General features: G+C 40.6%; 1 protein-coding gene and 1 long non-coding RNA gene across 3 annotated transcripts; both read left to right on the forward strand.

The window, feature by feature from the left end:
* The first annotated feature begins 5,163 nt into the window (after positions 1 to 5,163).
* Positions 5,164 to 17,574, forward strand: LOC122028641. 2 transcript variants are annotated; one of them, XR_006124897.1, is made up of 3 exons: positions 5,164 to 5,326; positions 5,837 to 5,960; positions 17,519 to 17,574. It is a non-coding gene; the product is annotated as an uncharacterized LOC122028641 (long non-coding RNA). The 2 variants fall into 2 exon arrangements; XR_006124898.1 differs by having other exon boundaries at positions 5,837 to 5,965; positions 17,519 to 17,561.
* A 1,125-nt stretch (positions 17,575 to 18,699) lies between these two features.
* On the forward strand, positions 18,700 to 22,599 carry LOC122030540. The gene is made up of 2 exons (XM_042589751.1): positions 18,700 to 19,466; positions 22,548 to 22,599. Exons 1-2 carry the CDS (start codon positions 18,881 to 18,883, stop codon positions 22,556 to 22,558), a joined length of 597 nt encoding a protein of 198 aa, XP_042445685.1. The 5' UTR covers positions 18,700 to 18,880; the 3' UTR covers positions 22,559 to 22,599.
* The last annotated feature ends 297 nt before the right edge of the window (positions 22,600 to 22,896 follow it).

Consider the following 22,896-nt stretch of genomic DNA (forward strand, 5'->3'; position numbering starts at 1 on the left):
ATTATTTAGAGATTTTTGAATATCGGTTTGAAAATGAAATCAGAAAAATTCAGAAATGTCAATCGATCAATAAATTGATTCACCCAGGCTTGAATCGATTAAAGGTCATTTTTATGAGCATAGAGGCTCACAAAATCGATCAAGTGATCAATTAAGCACCCCTGAATCGATCAACTAATCGATTAAGGTGGCTGTAATCGATTGAATCTCAACTTGAATTGATTCAGAGAGATTGTAATCAATTGGTACCTGAAACCAATCAATTAGGAAGGTTGATTTTGATTTAAATGGTTTGATTTTAGTCCATTAAGCAACGTTTAGTCTAGTTAACCATCCCTAACCCTCTGAAATACATTTATAAGCATTTAAAATAAGTTTTCTTGATGAAAACAAGAACGAAATGGTTAAAGAAGACTAAATTAGAGTTTAGGAGAAGATTTAGTTTCAAAGTAGAATTTTAAACCTCAAAACTTTAAATTTTAGGTTTCTTATAGGTTTAGAAACTCTAAGTCATTGTTGGTGTAATGATAGAACTTTGGGATATGTTTTGAGGGGGAGTTTCTCCTTAAATGACATGATTTAATTTTTTTTTAGACAAGCAAACAATGGAAGGTTGGGAGTCCTCATTGTTATAAGTGCTCAAGGATGAGCATTGGAAACAATGGAAGATTGGAAATTTTCATTGTAGATGTATCGGTGCTCTAGGGTGAGCATACAATATATGCTCAAGGGTGAGCACTATATGCTCAATCATGAGCATATGGTACAATGAAAGGTATGATACTTTCATTGTCTTCCTTTGACAAAATTGATTCTTAAGGGGAAGAGTTTTTGATGTGTATCAAAGGGGGAGAAAATGTAAGGTTTAAATTAGAAACTCATATTCATGCTTAGAGCATGGGATGAAGTTGAAGTTGGGCTAATATGGGTTAGCGTAACTTAAACATATTGTTAAATATCAAAAGGGGGGAGGTTGTTGAGGAATTGTTGGTGCAATTATTCCCCGGGTCAAGGTTGATCAATTTGACTAAGCTCGAGTAAGTCGAGATTGAGTTTTGATATTTGAACAATATGTTATGGACAACATATTTGGAGAATATATTGTGGGACATATGAGAAAAAGTCAAGTAGGTAATAGAAGACTGGTACTTAACTGGTAAAGTCCTAACTAGGGATTAGGCAATGGTAAAGTCCTAACTCAGAGGTTAGACAAGGAAAGTACTAACTTGAGGGTTAGGCAAAGGCAAAGGCAAAGGCAAAGTCCAAGTGGATTAGGGAGGACAGCACGTTGGCAAAGGAAAGTCCTAACTGTGGCTAGATAAAGGAAATTCTAAGTGGATCAAGGAGGACCGCAAGTTGGCAAAAGAAAGTCAAAGTGGGTCAAGGAGGATCACACGTTGGTAAGGAAAGTCCAAGTGAGTCAAGAAGGTCCGCACGTTGGCAAGGAAAGTCCTAACTGCAGTTAGGCAAAGGAAAGTCCAAGTGGGTCAAGGAGAACTACACGTTGACAAAAAAAATCCTAACTGTGGTTAGGCAAGCAAGTTCAAGTGGATCAAGGAGGATCGTACGTTGGCAAAGAAAAACCCTAACTGCAATTAGGTAAAGGAAAGTCCAAGTGTGTTATGGGGGACCGCATGTTGGCAATGTTAAGTCCTAACTATAATTAGGTAAGAGGAAAATCTAAGTGTGTCAAGAAAGATGGCACTTGGTGATAAGAAGTCCAACGAAAAGAAGTTGACCAAACACTTGGTGGAGAAGTCCCAACAGATCACGGTTGACCGGAGATTAGGAAAAAGAACCTTAGACTTGGGTTAAACAAGTTAGGTTAGGCAATTGATCAAGTGATCGATTGAGAGTTACATCAATCGATCAGCTGATCGATTGAGCACATCTCTATGCAAGATGCGTGTGGTGAATCGATCAGGTGATCGATTCACCCTGAAGTCAATCGATAGGTAATCGATTGAAGGGGAATTTTGTGAAGCACAATATTTTCTGTGCTAAATCAATTGGGAAAGTGCTCAATTTATTAGGAGAAGTTCACAAAGTGAACAGTAGGCTTCTGAATTGATCAGGTGATCGATTGAAGCCAAGTAATCGAATGGGCAATCGATTGAGAGGAGTTTTCACGAGAGCACAGAGGCATTCTTGATCGATTGGGTAATCAAGCAAGAAGTGCTTAATCGATCAGGTAATCGATTGGGGAACACAAAAAAGAGTCGTCGCAAGGTTTAGACGGCTAGGATCACTCGGATCTAACGTGGCAATCAATTGAGGTAAGGTCAATCGATTGGGAACCCTAGATCGTGACATATAAAAGTGTTTTGCTAGATTCAAACACAACTTTTCTTCTCCACTCTTCATCGCTTGTTTTTGGAAGATTCAAGCCAAAGTGCTAATGTATTTTTGGGTTTACAAGAGGCATCTATAAGCTATAAGAGATAAAACAAGATATTCATTATACTGTTCATTCATTTCCTTGTTGTATTTTCTTGTTGAGAGCTTGTATAAGATTTTTTTCACCTCCGGAGTGTTTTCGAGAAAGAGTATTTTCATAGTAGTGAGTGTAATCTGTGTGGATCCTTGGATTAATCACCTCGTTGAGGTGAATACTAAGTAAATCTAGGTGTTAGCATTGATTCGAGTGTTTTTCGCTGCACTCATCATTGAAGAAGCGATTGGAGCTAATCACCCCGCCCCCCCCCCCCACTTTATCTTCACCGGAGTATCCTGACATTGTGATCCTCCTCTACTGCTACTCTACGTCACCTGCGAGGAACCTCCTCTTCATAAGCGTCCTCCTTCTTACCGTCACCTGCCTCCACATCCAAGTTTGCCCGATGATGATGTTGGACCAGATTCCCTCTATTTAGGTTTCCCAACATCGCTGTCATCCTCTCTGTTAACTAATACATTACCAGGTCAAACTGTCCGTTAATCATCTCTCAAAACCACTGCTCCATATCATGATTAAAAGTGTTATTGACGTATCATATTACTGTCTTCTCAATGGTATGATTCCACAAGATCAATTCGACTCTAATACCAACTGATACAGCGAAATACCGGACGTAATCTTCTAACTCTATTGATTCAATAGAATATTAAGAGATAAACAACCAAACTCAATGTTTGGGAAGAAACGATGCCACCGCAAATTATTATTGATCATAAACTATCTCAAAAGTAACTAAACAAATGTTTAAATAGATTCAAACCCTAATTCCTACAAAAGATGAAAATATTCCTAAACCCTAACTCTACAAAATTAATAAAAAAAAGACCAAACTTGATCCATATCAACCTATATAATTTTCATGACTACATCGAAGAAGTAGATGAGTTAGAATATTTTTGTAGTGTTGTAAAATCATATTGAAATGCCGTTGGCATGCAGGATAATACTCATAATTTCGGTGTTTGTATCAATAATAAATATGGACTTATAGATGTTAATATTAATTCAAAGTTGATTTCATAAATATGAATCATTCATACTTCCGATCATAGTCACAATAAGGACATTATTCCACAAACTTCATTACGACAAATACATTAAACTAGTTCATGGAATGTTTGTAAAACCAAAGTAAAAAAATCATGTCGATGAAAATGTCGTCAAGCCTAAATATGATGTCGGTGACACTTCTAATAAAGTTCTTCAAGAGGATGGGCCTATATGAATATAACAAATGGATTAGATAAATCCTTTGATTAGGTTGTAGAGTGGTTCGATGAAAAAGTGTTTGGTAAAGGATTAACGTTTCTTATTATTTAGTTATTCTCATCTTATCAACCAACCTGATGATAATGACAACAACTTTCTTAATGATGAGTCTAGTGGAAAAATTAATAAAGAAAAAGATGATGAATCTATAATGAAGGCATAATGTAGTAAAAGGTGATTATCCGTTTTCTAAGCAAACACGGAAAAGATAAATCACACATGATGGCCAAGGTATGGGGGAAGGCATGTTTGGATGCATAGAGTTTCGATCCCAAGATCTGATATGATAACACAACGTGCCTCAACCACCACACCAATCGAAGACCTCATTTTTTTTTTTTTTTGTTATAACGAAAGCTTAATGGACTAAGGATGAGTGAACATGAACACACATATATTAAACTTTATTAAAAAAAAATATTTAAGTCCTAATTTATGTTATTTACTAAAAAATTTTCTTATTTTTCTACATTACCCTTGCAAAATTTATTTCAAGAGAAATGATGTAAACAAATCTAGTCAAATAGTATTTTTTTTTTAGAAAATTGATATATTGATTCAAAGATGATTATGTTCAAAATTGTTATTTGGACTTTTAAACTAATCTAAATTCACAAACAAACACTCATCTTTATGTTTTTGGATCCTCTTTGAGTGGATAGATAGCGAAAGATAAAATTTGAATTACAAATGCAAAAATTTCATTTGATTTACATTATATCAATCTAAGTTATAAAATCTACAATTTCATCCTTAAAAATTATATTAAAATTGTAATTTCCATCCTTGTCCTAACACTTTGTATATCAAGATCGACTAAAGTGCTTTATCAAGCTAAACAACATGAATTTTTATGCAATTTAACATCCAATTTTTTTTAAAAAAAAATTATTTATTTATTTATTTATTTGTTTTCCAATATCACAAACCTTGGAGTTGAGACACGTATAGGACAATTTGACTTTTGACCCCCCTAAAAACATAATTTTCATTGCGTCATGTTTCCACTTACACACTACTTTAAACAAAAGATATGTGCAAAATCTAAACTTTGTCGAGACAAAAGTAATAAAGCAAGAATCTTGAATTTTTCAAATTTATTTATTTACTTATTATTTATTCTTTTCATTTCTTTATAAAAAAAGTTCTTAGATCTTCAATACTATTCACAAGGGTTTTACAAGCTCTAACTCAATCTTTCACTCACTCTCATGTAAAAGGGAAGGCACAAGAATCCAATGTTGGCGCAAAGTGAGCGCGAGTTTCCTTCAAATCTTGCGAGTGGAGTTGTCTTTGTCCAACCGCAAATCTCTGATCTTCGCCAAACATTTCACCGCCATTTGAGATGAGGAAGCCGACCCTACCGCCACCGATTCCTTCAATCAATCAGTGCCATCTAAAGCTGGCTACCAAAGTGACTAATTCCTACTGTCTGCCATTTGATTGACCACCACCAATTAGTCTTTGAGAGCTGCAATAAGTAGCAGTATCATTGCTCATGATGATCACGTATCAGGCTCAATTCATTGCTAAGGTTGAGGGTTCATGAGATGAAGATCAAACCGGTTCCGAAAATATGACTCTGTCGGAGGCACTTGTGTAAGAATTTATTTATCCATTTAGTAGACTTAAATGTTAAGATCATAACACATGAAATTGTTAAGTTCAATGAAGTGATCTAATCGATGTTTTAAAGGATATATATTTTGTGTGTAGAAGTCTGTTACTCAATTTTTGTTAGGAAATTTATTTCAAATTGATCACTAATACATATAGCCTAGGGCCTACTATCCTCTTTGGCTTATGATCTAACCAGTTCATAAGGTTATTCCCCACTTCATTGAATCCTTTCAAATGTCACAATCACTTTAGGTGAACTGAATTTAAATGAGAGAGACAACCCTAAAGTGAAAAACCCTAAACTATTCATGATGATTGATCCTCCATTATTTGGTGTCACTCTCTATGAATCATTAGCATGTTCTCTCTCTCTCTCTTTCTTTCTCTCTACACAATTAAGGTACATAAATGCTAAAACATTTTCCATTTGAATATCTTGCATTTAAAGAAGTGTTTTGATGAGTCTGAATGAATCAATTGCCTATTAAGGTTGTATTTTGCACAAGTATCAAGATGGGGCACGACCATAAATGTGAGCATGAAAAGGGAGAGGAAATGTTGCATAGCAAACTAATACTTGGCTTTGCTATCTGGTCGCGAAATGGCTCTATTTGTAAGGTCTTTTTCAGTTGATTCAATAATTGACTTTTAGGGCAATATGTGTGTGCGGTGTTCGATAATAATAGATATTTGTCGGTGTATTCTTTTATAAGGCGATGAATTGTTTGTGAAATGCTCATCAATGTATTGATTTTAGATTATACAAATGGCATATTTAGGAGACAACAAATTAATAGGGTGAAAAGGAGTCAATTGGCCCACAAGATTTGAAAGCACTAAAATAGAGCTTTGTTGCATTGGAAATTAAACTGCAAAGCAAAAATGAACAAGTCTAATGGTGTGTTGAGTGCATGTGAATAATTTTTATAATTTTTGTGAGCTTTTATGGAATAAATATGTTTTTATTTGATACTTGATCCTGTCTGAAATCTGAGTCAGACGAATGTCGGATGAGCTATTACTGGTGTTGACGGAGAGGCGACTAGGACACCCTTATCGTATGTGCCCAAGAGAATGGACCTCCACGTGGCGATGACTAACGGCGGTAACTAAGTCGGCGGTCCTTATGCTCTACGCGCACTCAAATAAACACACGAAATGTTAGAAGACAAAAACCATGGAAAAGTCCCTGGAGCAGACCCCCCGACGCTCAAGTCAAGTACTTTTTCCCTAGAAGAAAGGTGTACGAAGGAAAAAGAACTGTAGAGGACAAGTGCCAAAAGTGTGCGGGTACCAGCTCAAGGAGAGAACCTCCCTTTTTATATGACCGTGCGTACCTCTGGCGCCTGGCTGATGTCAGAGAATGTCGGGTGTCAGGACCTATTGAGTGATGGAGGATGCGTGGCACCCTCCCATGGACTGGAAGAAGGTTCCAGTCACAGATGATCGCAGGCCATTGGAATATTCCCTGACATACAGCGGTTATTCTCTGACAGACGGTTACGATTCCCTAACTTTATTGTTGCCAAGTGCCTTCGATCCCACCCAGGTTTGACTAGGGGCAGCTTGGGATGATCTTTCAGGTATAACACCTGACTCAAGTCTTGATGAGAAAGATGAGCTGTGGTGAAAGCCTCATCTTCCTGTTTAGATTGCTAAAGATCCGACCGGGAGTTGGCCTACTAAGAGCACCAGGACTAAATATGTAGACCGAACTGAGAAAACCTGACTGGTTGGAGCAAGTCAGACATTACTCAGGTTGTACATCATGTCTCAGATCTGGGATCCTGATTTGTAAGCACCCGACTGGGAATCCTGCGACTGATGACATCAGGCGGCCCCACTTCTTCTTTCCCCAACTACTGACTGTCATGTTCCCCTGACTTATGACTGTCATGTCCCCTTGACTTCTGACTGTCACGTACCCTTGACTTTTGACTGTCACATCTCCTTGACTTCTCACTGTCACATCCCCTTGGCTTCTGACTGTCTGGCCTTATCGGGTCCTCCCATTATGCAACGTATCACAAGCCTCCCATTCAAGTCTAGTCGAAGGAGGCTCAGGTCCGACTGACTAGACCTAGACCCTGGTTTCATTTACTTCGCCATTATGACTCTAAATACTGCTCCTTTTCCCAGATCCTTAGTTGTGTAACCTGTTTAATTGCTCAATCAACCTAGGAGAAAGGGTCACTTTAACTTCTGCATAAGTTGTCTTCTCTTTCCCCTCTTCTTTAAAAGGAGGCTAATCCCCAGCCATAGAGCCCTTTGTAGGGAAATGGAAAAACTTTGGCTAATTGCTAAATCACGAGCCCGGGCTGAAGTAGCACTGAAACAGAAAACATATTCAGACTTGGAGAGCCAAGCCTAATTCCTGATCTATTTGAAAGAGAAACACGCATCTTCCATATCCCTTCTTTAAGAAGAAAGTCGGATCAAAGATGAAATCATTACTCAACAACGTCACATTATTCAGTCAACTAAGGCTGAGTTGATACAGGCTCAAATCCATCTGGAGCAAGCAGGTTAAGCGGAACACTTTTACTCGAAGTGACGGCTAGCTTCTAATACTGGAAGAGAACTCTAATCGCTTAGATGTCCTATATGCCTTTACAGATGCAAAAATGAGCTTTTGAGGGATGCCCCTGTATTTTATTAAATAAATACAAATCTGATTGGGTTTCGGTCTTTATTCATGTTTCTTTCTTCCTTTCCCTCCTGACACTTTCTTACTTTATGCAAACCCTAAGGGGTACTTAGTGAAGGCTCTATTTGCTGATAACCCGCTCGGGGGTGAGAGTGTAGAAAGCTGACCCATGAGTCGTTAAGTGTGAGAATATGCTCGCTTATAATTTGCACTGGGGTGAGAGCCCGGAATCATGATCGAGAGATTGTTGGGTCGTGAGAGCATGCTCACTTATAACTCACGATGGGACGAGAGTTTGAAGCCCGATCAAGAGATCGTTGGTCGTGAGAGAATGCTCACTTATAACTCGCGCTGGGGCAAGAGTTTGGAGCTCGACCAAGAGGTTGTTGGTCGTGAGTGCATGCTCACTTGTAACTTACGTTGGGGTGAGAGTCTGGAGCCCGATCGAGAGGCCGTTATAACTCGTGCTGGGGCGAGAGTTTGGAGCCCGACCGAGAGGTCGTTGGTCGTGAGAGCATGCTCACTTATAACTCGCGCTGGGTAGAGAGTTTGGAGCTCGACCGAGATGTTGTTGGGTCGTGAGAGCATGCTCACTTATAACTCGTGATGGGGCGAGAGTCTGAAGCCCAACCAAGAGGTCGTTGGTCATAAGAGCATGCTTACTTATAACTCGTGCTGGGGCGAGAGTTTGGAACCCGATCGAGAAGTCGTTGGTCATAAGAGCATTCTCACTTATAACTCACACTGGGGCAAGAGTCTAGAGCCCGACCGAGAGGTCGTTGGTCGTGAGAGCATGCTCACTTATAACTCGCACTAGGGCGAAAGTCTGGAGCCCGACCGAGAGGTCATTGGTCATGAGAGCATGCTCACTTATAACTCGCACTGGGGTGAGAGTCTGGAGCTCGACCGAGAGGTTGTTGGTCGTGAGAACATGCTCGCTTATAACTCGCGCTGAGGCGAGAGTCTGGAACTGGCCGAGAGGTCGTTGGTCGTGAGAGCATGCTCAATTATAACTCTTGCTCGGGTGAGAGTCTGGAGCCCGACAGAGAGGTCATTGATCGTGAGAGCATGCTCACTTATAACTCGCGCTGGGGCAAGAGTCTGGAGACCGACCGAGTGGTCATTGGTTGTGAGAGCATGCTCACTTATAACTCACGCTGGGGTGAGAGTCTAGAGCCCGACCTAGAGATCGTTGGTCGTGAGAGCATGCTCACTTATAACTCGTACTAGGGTGAGAGTCTGGAGCCCAACCGAGAGGTCGCTGGGCGTGAGAGCATGCTCACTTATAACTCGCACTAGGGCGAGAGTCTGGAGCTCGATTGAGAGGTCATTGGTCGTGAGAGCATGCTCACTTATAACTAGTGTTGGGGCGAAAGTCTGGCGAGAGGTCGTTTGGTAGCCATACTGTGAATTAACCTGGCAGCCCGACCAGGAATGTGGCTTGAAGGAGTTGTGCTCGTGGACTTAGCCTAATGCACCTGCAATCACAAAGTGCATTATATAAGGTGTTAGTAAACTTTGAATCTTACTCTAATTCCGAGGATGGGTAGAGGCCTTAAATTTTGATCAACGCTTCCCGTCGTCTCTTGCTTCATTTCCCGAGGCAACCGCATGGAATTTTCGGTCCTTGAGGCATGGCCTTCGTGAGGTAGGGTGCCACTATTTACATATCACCTCCATGATTTCCCTGTCTTTTCCATCATAAATGTCCTTTCATAGAGAGCTGACACGTGCCCCTTGAACTTTCCTTGCTATGATGTCTGACACACACTTTCTGCACGCGACCCCAGGGCGCCTCTGTCTCTTAATCTGATGGTCATCGTGTGCTCCGCCATTTCTATTGTCCATTTCGAATCCTGATACTCCTTAAGGGTTTTAGTTTAAAAACCCTAAAGACCTCTAACCATGGCTCATCGACGCTTTGTCTTCCTCCGACCTTCCTTCCTTTGCTTATTTCTGCTTGCTCATCTTTCCTTTCGCGTAAGTACTTCTCCTTCTTCATCCTTTGTACCTTCATTTGTTGATTTGATAATGGTCAGAGAGACAGTGGTGCCCTGGTACACATACTTTCACTCATATTTGGACAAGAGCAACCTCAAGGCTATACGATCCAGCTTATAGCTTTCCGAAGCATATCAGCTATGCCTCCCCGAACCCGATGACTATCCGTATCCTCCTCCTAATGGATTTGTGACCTTTTTCAAAGACCAGCTTCTTGGTGGTCTTTGATTTCCTATTCCTCCGTTCTTCTCCTCCCTCAGTCAGTATTTTGGTATTCCTTTGTCCCAATTTGCTCTTAATGTCTTTCGCGCTATGTGTAGAATGGTAATCTTGTGTCGTCTATATGAGATCCCTTTGACTCCTCAACTCTTTCACCATTTATATTCTCTTAAGCATTCAGAACCGAGCGTCTTCATGGTATAATCCAAGACTAGTATAGATTTTTTGAAGGCATGTCTTCTTCAAATAAAGGCTGGAAGTCTCAATTTTTCTATGTCCAATTGCCTGAAGCTGTGACCTGGCCTGTTGAATGGCGCCTTCATCTTCCTTCTCCCTTTGAGTTGCAAGATCATCAACACCAACCTGCTTGCGTGACCGCCTCTGAAAAATTGGAAGGAGTGCAACTGCAGTCCCTTCTTTAATATGGGAGAGCGTATTGTATACTTTTGAGCTAAGCCCCATCCATACACCTTTGAGCACACCTTTTGGTAAGATTACTTGACTCTCCTTGTACATCTCCGCTAACTAAGGTATTCTTTTTTGCCTGCAGAAGTCGTCATGTTTCGATCCTTCGCTCTTAATTCTTCCGCGATGCCCAGCGCCATCCTGCAGAAGCGAGGCTGAGAGATCATGGCAGGCCAGGAGGTTCCTCAGGCCAGCGCCTCAGTAGAGGCTTCTTATCAACAGTCTAGGGACCTTGAGGTTCTTGGAACTGAATCCCTCCCCACCGAGGCAGCTGCTAGCATGAGGGCTCCCTCTCCAGCTCCCAAGCAGCATTTACGCCTTCGGCACAAAAGGGGACGCATTACCCCATCAGCCAGTCTTCACCTCAGAGGCTGCTTGCGTCCCGGGCATCCTCCAAATTCAAAACCCCTTCCTGGGCAAACACTCCCTTTACAACAGAGGTTGTGACCTCTTCTCCTATTCAAGTCTCCGTCCCGGAGGAGAGCATCTTCCAAGTGGAAGACCAACCTCGGGCTTCTACGCCTTCCGCTCTGCCATCTTCCAGCCAGCTGCCCACTTTGACTCCTGCTCCTTCTTCTCGTCCTAAAGAGCGCCTCAAGGGTCGGTATGTCTTCACTTCTTCCTTCCAACTGTCATCCCTACAAGTGTTAGGCTCAATTCCTTCCGCCAGCACATCTCCCAACTATGGGCAGGTACAACTCCAAAGGACTTTGGCTGATTCATGGAAAAGCATTGTCGACCAGGTTTTGGAATACCCGCAACTGGACTTGGCCGACCTATTCTCTCAACGATTGGTGTCGATGAGTTTTATCTATTTCTTTTTCATATCCTTGAAATACTACTAATCCTCCCCTGCTCTCGACTAACCTGTGTCATGGGGCTGAGCATCTCAAGTACGTGGTCAATCTGCATCGGGAGAATGAGTCCTTGAGAGCTCATATTCAAGATATGGCATCTCCTACGATCGCCAGCCGCATTTTTGACCTGTCAATCACTGACAGCCTGATCTAGTCCCATCTGCAGACGGTGGAGGAGCAGACCTGAACTGCTAAGAGCATGGCTCATGTAGAGTCAGAGAAAGTATAGTCCCTGCAGACCGCCCTGAGGACTAGCGAGTCCAAACTTAAGTCTAAGGGCTTGAGGCGTGCCCATATCCTAGCTGATTTAGAGGAGAGGGAAACAGAGATAATCACCCTCTCTTCGCTTCTACGAGAGCTCCAAGAGGCTCATAACTCTCTGGAGGGAGACCTGGCGACTAAAATGACAGATCTGTCTGTCGTTGATCGGGAGAAGTAGTGGGAGTCGATTCAAGTTGTTCTCAAGTTTGTGCAAGACGAACTTTTAGCGGCTAAGATAGAGATCACGGCCACATGCCAAGAGTTAACTAAGGCACGGGCTAAAGCACACAAAGTTGGGAAAGAGCTGAAGGATTATCAGGAAGGCGAGAGCTCTCGCCTAACATCTTAGAAAACCTCCTACCTAGCCTCCAAAGAGTTTGGGTCGAAGATAGGCAACCTTATCGACCAAATGCTTTGCTATGGTGGTGTAGGGGCCTTGCTGCAGCTGCAGGAGAAAGGCTTGCTCCGGTCAATTCCCCCTAAGAACTTCCTGGACCAGACTCGTCTCCTGAATGAGCTTCCTGATAAAGTCTTCCCTTCCTTTGAATAGTTTGTGTTCCATTATCCCTATCTTTATTTTGATTTTGAAGGATATAAAGCTTTAAGTTTTGCTGCGACCTTAATCCTAAAATTTCTTCAAGAAGTTGTGGACGAGTTACATGAGTGGGTCACCGATCAACGTGAAATGTGGTGTTAAAGTGTCTAAGGGAATCCGTCCAAGGCCTTAAGTCACTTTGGTTTATAGGAGTAGGTAACTTGTCAAGTGTTTGACTCCCTCAGGGATGTCGGGTCAGTCTATCACCTGGGCAAGCCTCGGTAAGGATCATTCCTCCTGCTCGTGCACTTTAATCCTTACTGACCGCTCCATCTCCCCGACCTGGTTACTTAGTATAACTACTCGATCGGTAGTAAGCCCCAGTGATTCCCAAGCCCTCTCCCTAGCCCGGGAGAGGCTTGTTGTAGCTTCGCCTATTTTCAATGTCAAATAGATTTCCACTCCAATTTTATCACGCGTCCTTTTCTGACAAGACCACTTACGCACCAACTTCCTAGATGATCCGACGGCCAACATTCCTTCCACACCTATGACTGATGTCCGCCACCTCATCTGTGGATCACCTGATTGGCGCTAATGTCAAGGCATTCTCCCAAGCATTCCCCCCACCTACCTATTATAAATAATACGCTTCTCTCATTCGAACTTCTCGCTAATAGCTGAAGTCCCCTTCTCTTCTCTTCTTCTGTTTGTGCCTTTACCCTTCGGTTTTTTGTTCATGGGCTTGGCCTTTCTATGGATTCTCCCTCATCTAAGTATGCTCCTGGAGTCTCCATTTTTAGCGGTGTAGATCTGGACGATCTTCGCTTCGTGTATAAAGCATCTACCACCATGCATATCATCATATCCTCTGAGGTCCATCAACTCTTCTGACCACCTCAGGGCTATGTGACCTTTTTTAAAGAACAAGTTATGGCTGGCCTTCATTTTCTTATCCACCCCTTCTTTACCAATGTGAGTCGCTACTTTCGTATTATGCTTTGTCAACTCACCCTCAACTCCATTCGGATCTTGTGCGAGTTTGTTCTCATCTGTGATCTATGCGATATTCATTCGAATCCTCTCCTATTTCACTGTTTCTTCAACCCCCACAATGAAGGCATTTTCCACTTCCAGGCTTGTACCCAAACCAATTTTTTTACACCCTTACCTCCTTTGGGAACGAGTTGAAAGATTAAATACTTCTTTCTTCACTTCCTTTCTGCTATGGAATGGCCCACTGAATGGCATTTCTCTATCCCTTCGATGCCTCCTCTAGGAGACTATCGCTCGGATCTTATTTTTATGGAGGTGTTTTCGTAGCTGGAGGGATGATGCTTCGATCTGAGCGTCTTGCTAACTGAAGACATGCTATATTTATTTAGGCTGAGTTTCATTCCTTCGGAATTGTCGCACTCCATTAGTGAGTATTACCCTCATCCTAACTTGCTCTTGCTTATCGTGCTAACCTTCGATTGTCGCATTCTTTCTCAATCGACACTGACCAGGCCCTCCCCCTAAGTGCTCTAGAAATAAATCGCCGAGGGCATATAATCTTGAGTAGGAGGAGTCTTCCGCATTCTACTTCCATCGCTCCTAGGGTGACTACCACTACTATTTATCGGGCGCCTCCTGTATGCTCCATTAGGGCGTATAATCCTAAGTAGGCGCCGCCTCCTGCACGCTCTACTTCAGAGCCTGCTGGGCGGGCTCCTCCTATTCTTTCCACTTGTCACCCCAGGATTCGGGAGGAGGATCCTAACTCAGACGAACAGCCACTTTCGTGTAGACCAAGGCGCAGATCCATTAGACCGTCCCAGTATCAGAGGCCCATGCTATGACTTCATCATCCCAGCCAGCTCTGGCTTCCGTTCCTGATCCACAACTCCCAATTATTTCTCTAGAAGTCCGAACAGGAGCTGATCGAGGGAAGGCCCCGACCGTTAAAGAGGATACTGATCCGAAGAGGCAATCTACATTGACCGCCCCAGTCAGGCCTTCTCCCCCTCGACCACCTACTTCCTCTCATCCTAGCCCTTCCACTCATCCTGGTCCTATCTCGTCTCATCCTGGCCCCTCTACTTAATCTGGGCCTACATCCCCTCAACATGGCCCTAGCGGGACCACTCCTGACTCATCCCGATCTCGTTATCCCTGTTTCTGTGCTACTCTACCTTCACAGTAGGGATTACATCGCTAGCCTACTGCCCCTACTCTTGTTGTTCTACTACGAGGCCAACTAGCTACTCATTGGGAGGCAACTATAGAGCGAATGCTTACCTATAACACCCCAAATTTCATGATTTAGAGTTCTAAGAGTCCATAAAAATATTTGAAAATATTTTTAAAATATTCTAGAGATTTTTAGAAATTTTTAGAGTATTTTTATGTAATTTTTAGAGTTCGTTTGATATTTTTACCAAGAGGAAGAAGTTTTAAAAAAAAAAAGAGAGAAAAGGAATATGTTGAAGCCAGGTTTTGAACCCACGACCTCGACTCGAGCCGAACCTCAGCAGAACCCAATCAGCCAACTAGTCTGCAAACGTTTTGTTAATTATATATGGAATAAAATGTATATAAGGTAGAAGTTAGTAATAGAGAATAAGAGGAAAAAGGGGTGCAGCGAGGATCGAACCTGTGATCTGTGGCTTCGAGCAAAATCCGCTTGACCGGCTGCGCTCGCGGGCTGTGTTAACCTAAGAGGGAGAGAAAAATATTTAAGTTATAGTAAAGAATAAAATTAGACCTAGGTTATAAAAGGGATATGTTAAGAGGAGAAGAGAATTATTCCCGTGACCTAATCTCGCGATTCCTTCCTCTCTCGCTGCGTCGACTTCCTCTCGGGCGAAAACGTAGCCGCAGCTCGGGCTTCACCTCCGGTGGTCGGACAAAGACACTTCCGTGAGATCTTCTTGGACCCGAGCTTCTCTTGTCGAAGGGGGCACGCGGACACAAAAAGGAACGCCGAGATTTGAAAATAGCCAAAACCTAGCAGCCATCTTCTCGGTTGTAAGTTAAAGAGCAAGGGTGAGTTGCTTCTCACCTGCAGTAAGATAGTTCCGGGTTCTTTTCCTTTTGTTTCGAATTTTTTTTTTTGATGATTGTCGGTTTAGGGTTTTTGCCGTGAGTTGCTTGTTTCAGATTTGATCAGGATGTATAGTTAGGCATGTGGTTTATTTTCCGAAGCATGAAGTAGGGAGCAAGGAATTTATATTGCTGCCGTGAGTTGCTGTGCAGTTCAGAATTTACTGTTCTAAGCAATGAGCATGAAGAACAATTAGGGTTTTAGGTTTCCAGTAGCAAATTCTATACTATTTGCAATTGCACACATTGCTATGTGTTCATTGGGTTCTTCAGGATTTGGATTTCGGGTCTTTTCTTCTGTACGGCAGTGGGTGGCGGCATTTTATCTGATTGGGAGTGTAGCAGTTTGCAAGAGATGAGTTTAAGAATGCAAATCATTAGATAAGCAATGTTTAGAGTATTAGTGGTTATAACTTAACTTTATTAGTTTGCTGCCATGGAGACTTACCAATTGGTACCACCCGAACCAAGTCTCTGATAGCTTAAAATTGATAAGAACAATTTTATTAGATGTTGTTTTTTTTTTAGAGCCTTAGTTACTGCTGTGAACTTATATTAACCCTTACGTATTCTGTTGGTTATTCTAGTAAGCACGAGGTTTCATTTTTCCCTTAGCTGCAGTTTGGTGTCATTCCTGTTTTCGAGTGTACAGATTTGAAGTTACCATTCCCTTGATGAGCAAGAATAGCCTTGATTAAAATATGTAGTATTAGTTTCCTTGCGTATCATAGTATGAACAACCTTAAGTTCCAGCATGTAAACATTAGCATTTCTGTCACTTCCATTTGGTTTCGGTTTTGGTAATGTATGTGGTTTCCTGGACAGATTCGTAGCAGATAAAGATGGATTTTCATTGGGTTTTATTCTAGTTTTCTACCATATATGCTAGTTCCTAGATTAGTTCTTGCAAGCATTAGTATACAATCCAAGTTCTGCATTTTATTATAGTAGTTTTTCCTTTGGACCTTTGTCTCTTAATGTTGCATAGGAACTTATATGAAGCATGTTGTTTTCAGCAGTTATGTTTTAATTGAGTAGTGTTAAGTGGTATTCTAAAGGTGAAGTGCTTTTGGATGCTTTAATTTAGACTAAGCATTTGAGATTAAACACCTTGAAGTATATCATTTTAAGCATTTAGTTTAGTTTTGTTAGAGTATATATGAGAACTCATCCCCTCTAAATAAGATTTTTGATAAGTATTGTATGTGCAGATTTCTTTTGTATTCTATGCATGATTATGTGTTACATAGTTAGTTTCATTCATAGATGCATAAGAAAGATAAATAAAAGTATAAGAAAGATAAAAAAAAAGTATAAGAAAGATAAAGAAAAGAAAGAAAAGGCCGAGGCCTTAAGTAGATCCCAAAGTCAAGACTTTAGGGATTTTTGGCACACAAGATGTCTATTAAAATGCCAAGGTATTTAAAAAAGAAGTAATTAAGATTATAAGTATTTTACTTTTAAGAAGAGGCTAGTACCCGACTTCCGAGGTTGTCGTTAAACAAATCCAGGTGTCCAATTCCGAGGTCTTGGCCCTAGTAGACCAAGGTATGCTCTTTTAGGATTGGCGGCTCGCTACCCCAACCTATTAGGGAACGCGCATAAAATGGTACTATGCCTGGGCCCAAGAGAAGTTGATTATTATTTTGAAGTATTAAAAGTATAAGCTTTTGAACAAGTAAAATAAGTTTCACATCAATACAAAAGTATTAAAAAATAAGTTTCACATAAGTATTAAAGAATAAGTCTTTAAGCAAGTGAAATAAGATACAGAAGGTGTTTAGAATTCAGTAAGTTAAGTTCTTTATGCAAGTATGATAGTATAGACTTGCTTTACATGTTTAGCCTTTCAGTATGTTTCTTTACTAATAGAAGAGCATGAGTTAGTTTACTGTTATTTGCTATTTATGAGCATGATTAGCTATACATGTTTAGTATTTCAGTTAGTATGATTCCTTTGCTATTTATGAGCATGAGTAGCTTTATATGTTAGTATTCAGTTTTAGCATGTTTTTATTTATATTCATGCATATCGAGTTTTTGTGAGTTAGATAGCGCTCACTAAGCTTTATGCTTATAGACTGCACTTCCTCCTACTGCAGATAAAAGATAAAGGAAAAGGATAAGAAGGAAGGCGACAACGAGATGCTGTGACGATGTGTGATGCCAGGACTATGGAGAGATCTTGGGACTTAGCTTAGAAAAATTTATTAAGACTGCTTCCGTCGAATTGTTAAAAGAATTTAGAACTTGTATATGCTATTTTCATTGGAGTGTTTTTATCATGCATTGATAGAGTTATTTCTTTCAGTATTTTGATTCTTTTTCATATATATAAACTGCGTGGTTGTCTGATATATGTTCCAGCCGCCTGTGGCTGATGTATACAGTGTTTGTATATCAGTTTAAGGTCACCGGTACAGGGGAGATTCTGCCGAAATTTTTCGGTAGGGTTTCCATGTGATTTTTAATCACACCGGTTAAGTAGAGTTAGTGGTTAAGTAACGGTCACCCTTAGTTAGTAGTAGCAGTAAGAAGGGTGGTTGTTACAGTTGGTATCAGAGCAAGTTCCCATTCTCTAGTATCACACACACATCAGCATCATCCTTGCCGTCTTCAAGTAAGAAAGTATTTAAGTTTTCCTTTTATGCTTTCTTTATTATTTGCAGTATAGAGTATTTGCTTATATGCTCTTTAGTAAGATAGAGGTTTATTTCTCTCTTATCTATATACCTAAGTTTGATTAGAAAGGATAAAGAAAATATCAAGTCTTTCTTTTCTTTGCATAATTAGATGTCAAGAAGAGGACGCCCACGTACCGCTCGTACTGAGGACCAGGCTCAGGAGAACGAAGGGCCCAGAGTAGCTGAACCAAACTCTCTGAAGTTGTTGCTCAACTCCAGAGACAAGTAGCAGAGCAGCAGCAAGTGATCGTCAATCTGATGGCGAATCAGCAGTCAGTCCCTCCCACTCCTCCAACCATTAATGTGGAGACTCCAGTGGTGACTGAGGTTCCACCAGCTGCCCTGGAAGTCCCCACAACACCTAGAAGACAAGAAGCATATCTGATACAGTGGCTGAAACTAAAGCCAGAGAGTTTCTCAGGCACGACTGAGCCCTGGGATGCTCAGGCTTGGTTCAAGACACTGGAAAGCACCATGGAGCTTCTTGACTGGCCAGAAGTCGAGAAGGTCAAGTGTGCCTCTTTTTGCCTATCTGGAGATGCTCGTATGTGGTGGGAGCGAGTTAAGAGTAAGAGAATAGTCAACCAGATGAGCTGGGCTGACTTCGAGGAAGAGTTTTACGAAGAATTCTTCCGCCAACGGATTACCAATAAATATTATGAGGAGTTTATAGAATTTAGACAAGGTGACCTGACGGTGGAAGAAGCAATCAAAAAGTTCAATAGGCTAGCTCATCTCTGCTCAGAGCTAGTAAGTACAGAGAAAGAACGAGTCAGACTGATGCTCCGAATGCTGAGGCCAGAAATAGCACTTAATGTGAGTAATGGAACTCACCAACCACTGACTGGTGAAGAGCTGGTCAGCAGGGCATTAGTCGCTGAGCACTATCTGAACAGCATCAAGTCACAACAAGCGCTACTCAAGCCAGTAAAGTTAGAAGACAAGACAGTGGGGAATCAGAGAGCTCATTCAAGTGATCAGAACTGGAAGGGCAAGGGTAATAAAAGGAAGCAATGGAATTCAGGAGGTAGCCACGAGGGAGGTCCAGCAAACAAGCAAACCAAGTTTCCTCCCTGTCCTAAGTGTGGAAGAGTGCATCTAGGAACCTGTCTTTTGGGTACGACCGGATGTTATTCATGTGGGCAAGAAGGACATCTAGCTAAAGCATGTCCTAACAAGTTTAAGGCACCTCAGCAACAGTCAGTGCAATATGGAGGCAGGCCTACACAGTTACACCATATGATAACATCACTAGAGGGACCCTATCTCAGTCAGGGAAGGTTGGAAGCTCCACCAGTTCAAACTGATGCCACAGTATTTTCTCTCACTAAGGAAGAAGCTGCCAGTGCCTCCGTGGTAGTCACAGGTCAAATAACTAACCTTTAGCATTTAGCTACTGTCTTATTTGATACTAAGGCTACCTACTTTTTTTTTTTTTGTGTCAATTTCTTTTGCCCAAACTTAACAAGTACCCACTGTCCAGAATTATTCTAAGTTCGAGGACGAACTTTTTATAAAGGAGGGAGAATTGTAACACCCCAAATTTCATGATTTAGAGTTCTAAAAGTCCATAAAAATATTTGAAAATACTTTTAAAATATTCTAGAGATTTTTAGAAATTTTTATGCAATTTTTGTAGTTCGTTTGGTATTTTTACCAAGAGGAAGAAGTTTAAAAAAAAAGAGAAAAGGAATATGTTGAAGCCAAGTTTTAAACCCACGACCTCGACTCGAGCCGAACCTCAGCCGAACCCAACCAGCCAACTAGTCTGCAAATGTTTTGTTAATTATATATGGAATAAAATGTATATAAGGTAGAAGTTAGTAACAGAGAATAAGAGGAAAAAGGGGTGCAGCGAGGATCGAACCTGCGATCTGTGGCTTCGAGAAAAACCTGCTTGACCGACTGCGCTCGCGGGCTGTGTTAACCTAAGAGGGAGAGAAAAATATTTAAGTTATAGTAAAGAACAAAGTTAGACCTAGGTTATAAAAGGGATATGTTAAGAGGAGAAGGGAATTATTCCCGTGACCTAATCTCGCGATTCCTTCCTCTCTCGTGGTGTCGACTTCCTCTCGGGCGAAAACGCAGCCGCAGCTCGGGCTTCGCCTCCGGTGGTCAAACAAAGACACTTCCGTGAGATCTTCTTGGACCCGAGCTTCTCTCGTCGAAGGGGGCACGCGGACACAAAAAGGAACGCCGAGATTTGAAAATAGCCGAAACCTAGCAGCCATCTTCTCGGTTGTAAGTTAAAGAGCAAGGGTGAGTTGCTTCTCACCTGCAGTAGGATAGTTCCGGGTTCTTTTCCTTTTGTTTCAAATTTTTTTTGTGATGATTGTCGGTTTAGGGTTTTTGCCGTGAGTTGCTTGTTTCAGATTTGATCAGGATGTATAGTTAGGCATGTGGTTTATTTTCCGAAGCATGAAGTAGGGAGCAAGGAATTTATATTGCTGCCGTGAGTTGCTGTGCAGTTCAGAATTTGCTATTCTAAGCAATGAGCATGAAGAACAATTAGGGTTTTAGGTTTCCAGTAGCAAATTCTATACTATTTGTAATTGGACACATTGCTATGTGTTCATTGGGTTCTTCAGGATTTGGATTTCGGGTCTTTTCTTCTATACAGCAGTGGGTGGCGGCATTTTATCTGATTGGGAGTGTAGCAGTTTGCAAGAGATGAGTTTAAGAATGCAAATCATTAGATAAGCAATGTTTAGAGTATTAGTGGTTATAACTTAACTTTATTAGTTTGCTGCCATGGAGACTTACCAATTGGTACCACCCGAACCAAGTCTCTGATAGCTTAAAATTGATAAGAACAATTTATTAGATGTTGTTTTTGTTTAGAGCCTTAGTTACTGCTGTGAACTTATATTAACCCTTACGGATTCTGTTGGTTATTCCAGTAAGCACGAGGTTTCATTTTTCCCTTAGCTGCAGTTTGGTGTCATTCCTGTTTTCGAGTGTACAGATTTGAAGTTACCATTCCCTTGATGAGCAAGAATAGCCTTGATTAAAATATGTAGTATTAGTTTCCTTGCGTATCATAGTATGAACAACCTTAAGTTCCAGCATGTAAACATTAGCATTTCTATCACTTTCATTTGGTTTCGGTTTTGGTAATGTATGTGGTTTCCTGGACAGATTCGTAGCAGATAAAGATGGATTTTCATTGGGTTTTTATTCTAGTTTTCTACCATATATGCTAGTTCCTAGATTAGTTCTTGCAAGCATTAGTATACAATCCAAGTTCTGCATTTTATTATAGTAGTTTTTCCTTTGGACCTTTGTCTCTTAATGTTGCATAGGAACTTATATGAAGCATGTTATTTTCAGATTTGAGACAGTTAGATGGAGAAAGATTTTAGCAGTTATGTTTTAATTGAGTAGTGTTAAGTGGTATTCTAAAGGTGAAGTGCTTTTGGATGCTTTAATTTAGACTAAGCATTTGAGATTAAACACCTTGAAGTATATCATTTTAAGCATTTAGTTTAGTTTTGTTAGAGTATATATGAGAACTCATCCCCTCTAAATAAGATTTTTGATAAGTATTGTATGTGCAGATTTCTTTTGTATTCTATGCATGATTATGTGTTACATAGTTAGTTTCATTCATAGATGCATAAGAAAGATAAAGAAAAGTATAAGAAAGATAAAAAAAAGTATAAGAAAGATAAAGAAAAGAAAGAAAAGGCCGAGGCCTTAAGTAGATCCCAAAGTCAAGACTTTAGGGATTTTTGGCACACAAGGTGTCTATTAAAATGCCAAGGTATTTAAAGAAGAAGTAATTAAGATTATAAGTATTTTACTTTTAAGAAGAGGCTAGTACCCGACTTCCGAGGTTGTCGTTAAACAAATCCAGGTGTCTAATTCCGAGGTCTTGGCCCTGGTAGACCAAGGTCTGCTCTTTTAGGATTGGCGGCTCGCTACCCCAACCTATTAGGGAATGCGTATAAAATGGTACTATGTCTGGGCCCAAGAGAAGTTGATTATTATTTTGAAGTATTAAAAGTATAAGCTTTTGAACAAGTAAAATAAGTTTCACATCAGTACAAAAGTATTAAAAAATAAGTTTCACATAAGTATTAAAGAATAAGTCTTTAAGCAAGTGAAATAAGATACAGAAGGTGTTTAGAATTCAGTAAGTTAAGTTCTTTATGCAAGCATGATAGTATAGACTTGCTTTACATGTTTAGCCTTTCAGTATGTTTCTTTACTAATAGAAGAGCATGAGTTAGTTTACTGTTATTTGCTATTTATGAGCATGATTAGCTATACATGTTTAGTATTTCAGTTAGTATGATTCCTTTACTATTTATGAGCATGAGTAGCTTTATATGTTAGTATTCAGTTTTAGCATGTTTTTATTTATATTCATGCATATCGAGTTTTTGTGAGTTAGATAGCGCTCACTAAGCTTTATGCTTATAGACTGCACTTCCTCCTACTGCAGATAAAAGATAAAGGAAAAGGATAAGAAGGAAGGCGACAACGAGATGCTGTGACGATGTGTGATGCCAGGACTATGGAGAGATCTTGGGACTTAGCTTAGAAAATTTTATTAAGATTGTTTCCGTCGAATTGTTAAAAGAATTTAGAACTTGTATATGCTATTTTCATTGGAGTGATTTTATCATGCATTGATAGAGTTATTTCTTTCAGTATTTTGATTCTTTTTCATATATATAAACTGCGTGGTTGTCTGATATATGTTTCAGCCGCCTATGGCTGATGTATACAGTGTTTGTATATCAGTTTAAGGTCACCGGTACAGGGGAGATTCTGTTGAAATTTTTCGGTAG

Source organism: Zingiber officinale, chromosome 10B, assembly GCF_018446385.1.
Source record: "Zingiber officinale cultivar Zhangliang chromosome 10B, Zo_v1.1, whole genome shotgun sequence".
NCBI classification, from domain to species: domain Eukaryota; kingdom Viridiplantae; phylum Streptophyta; class Magnoliopsida; order Zingiberales; family Zingiberaceae; genus Zingiber; species Zingiber officinale.

Bases quoted from the DNA above. Each gene is read 5' to 3' on its own strand.
- LOC122030540 (XM_042589751.1), top strand. From the start codon at position 18,881: ATGCTCCGAATGCTGAGGCCAGAAATAGCACTTAATGTGAGTAATGGA.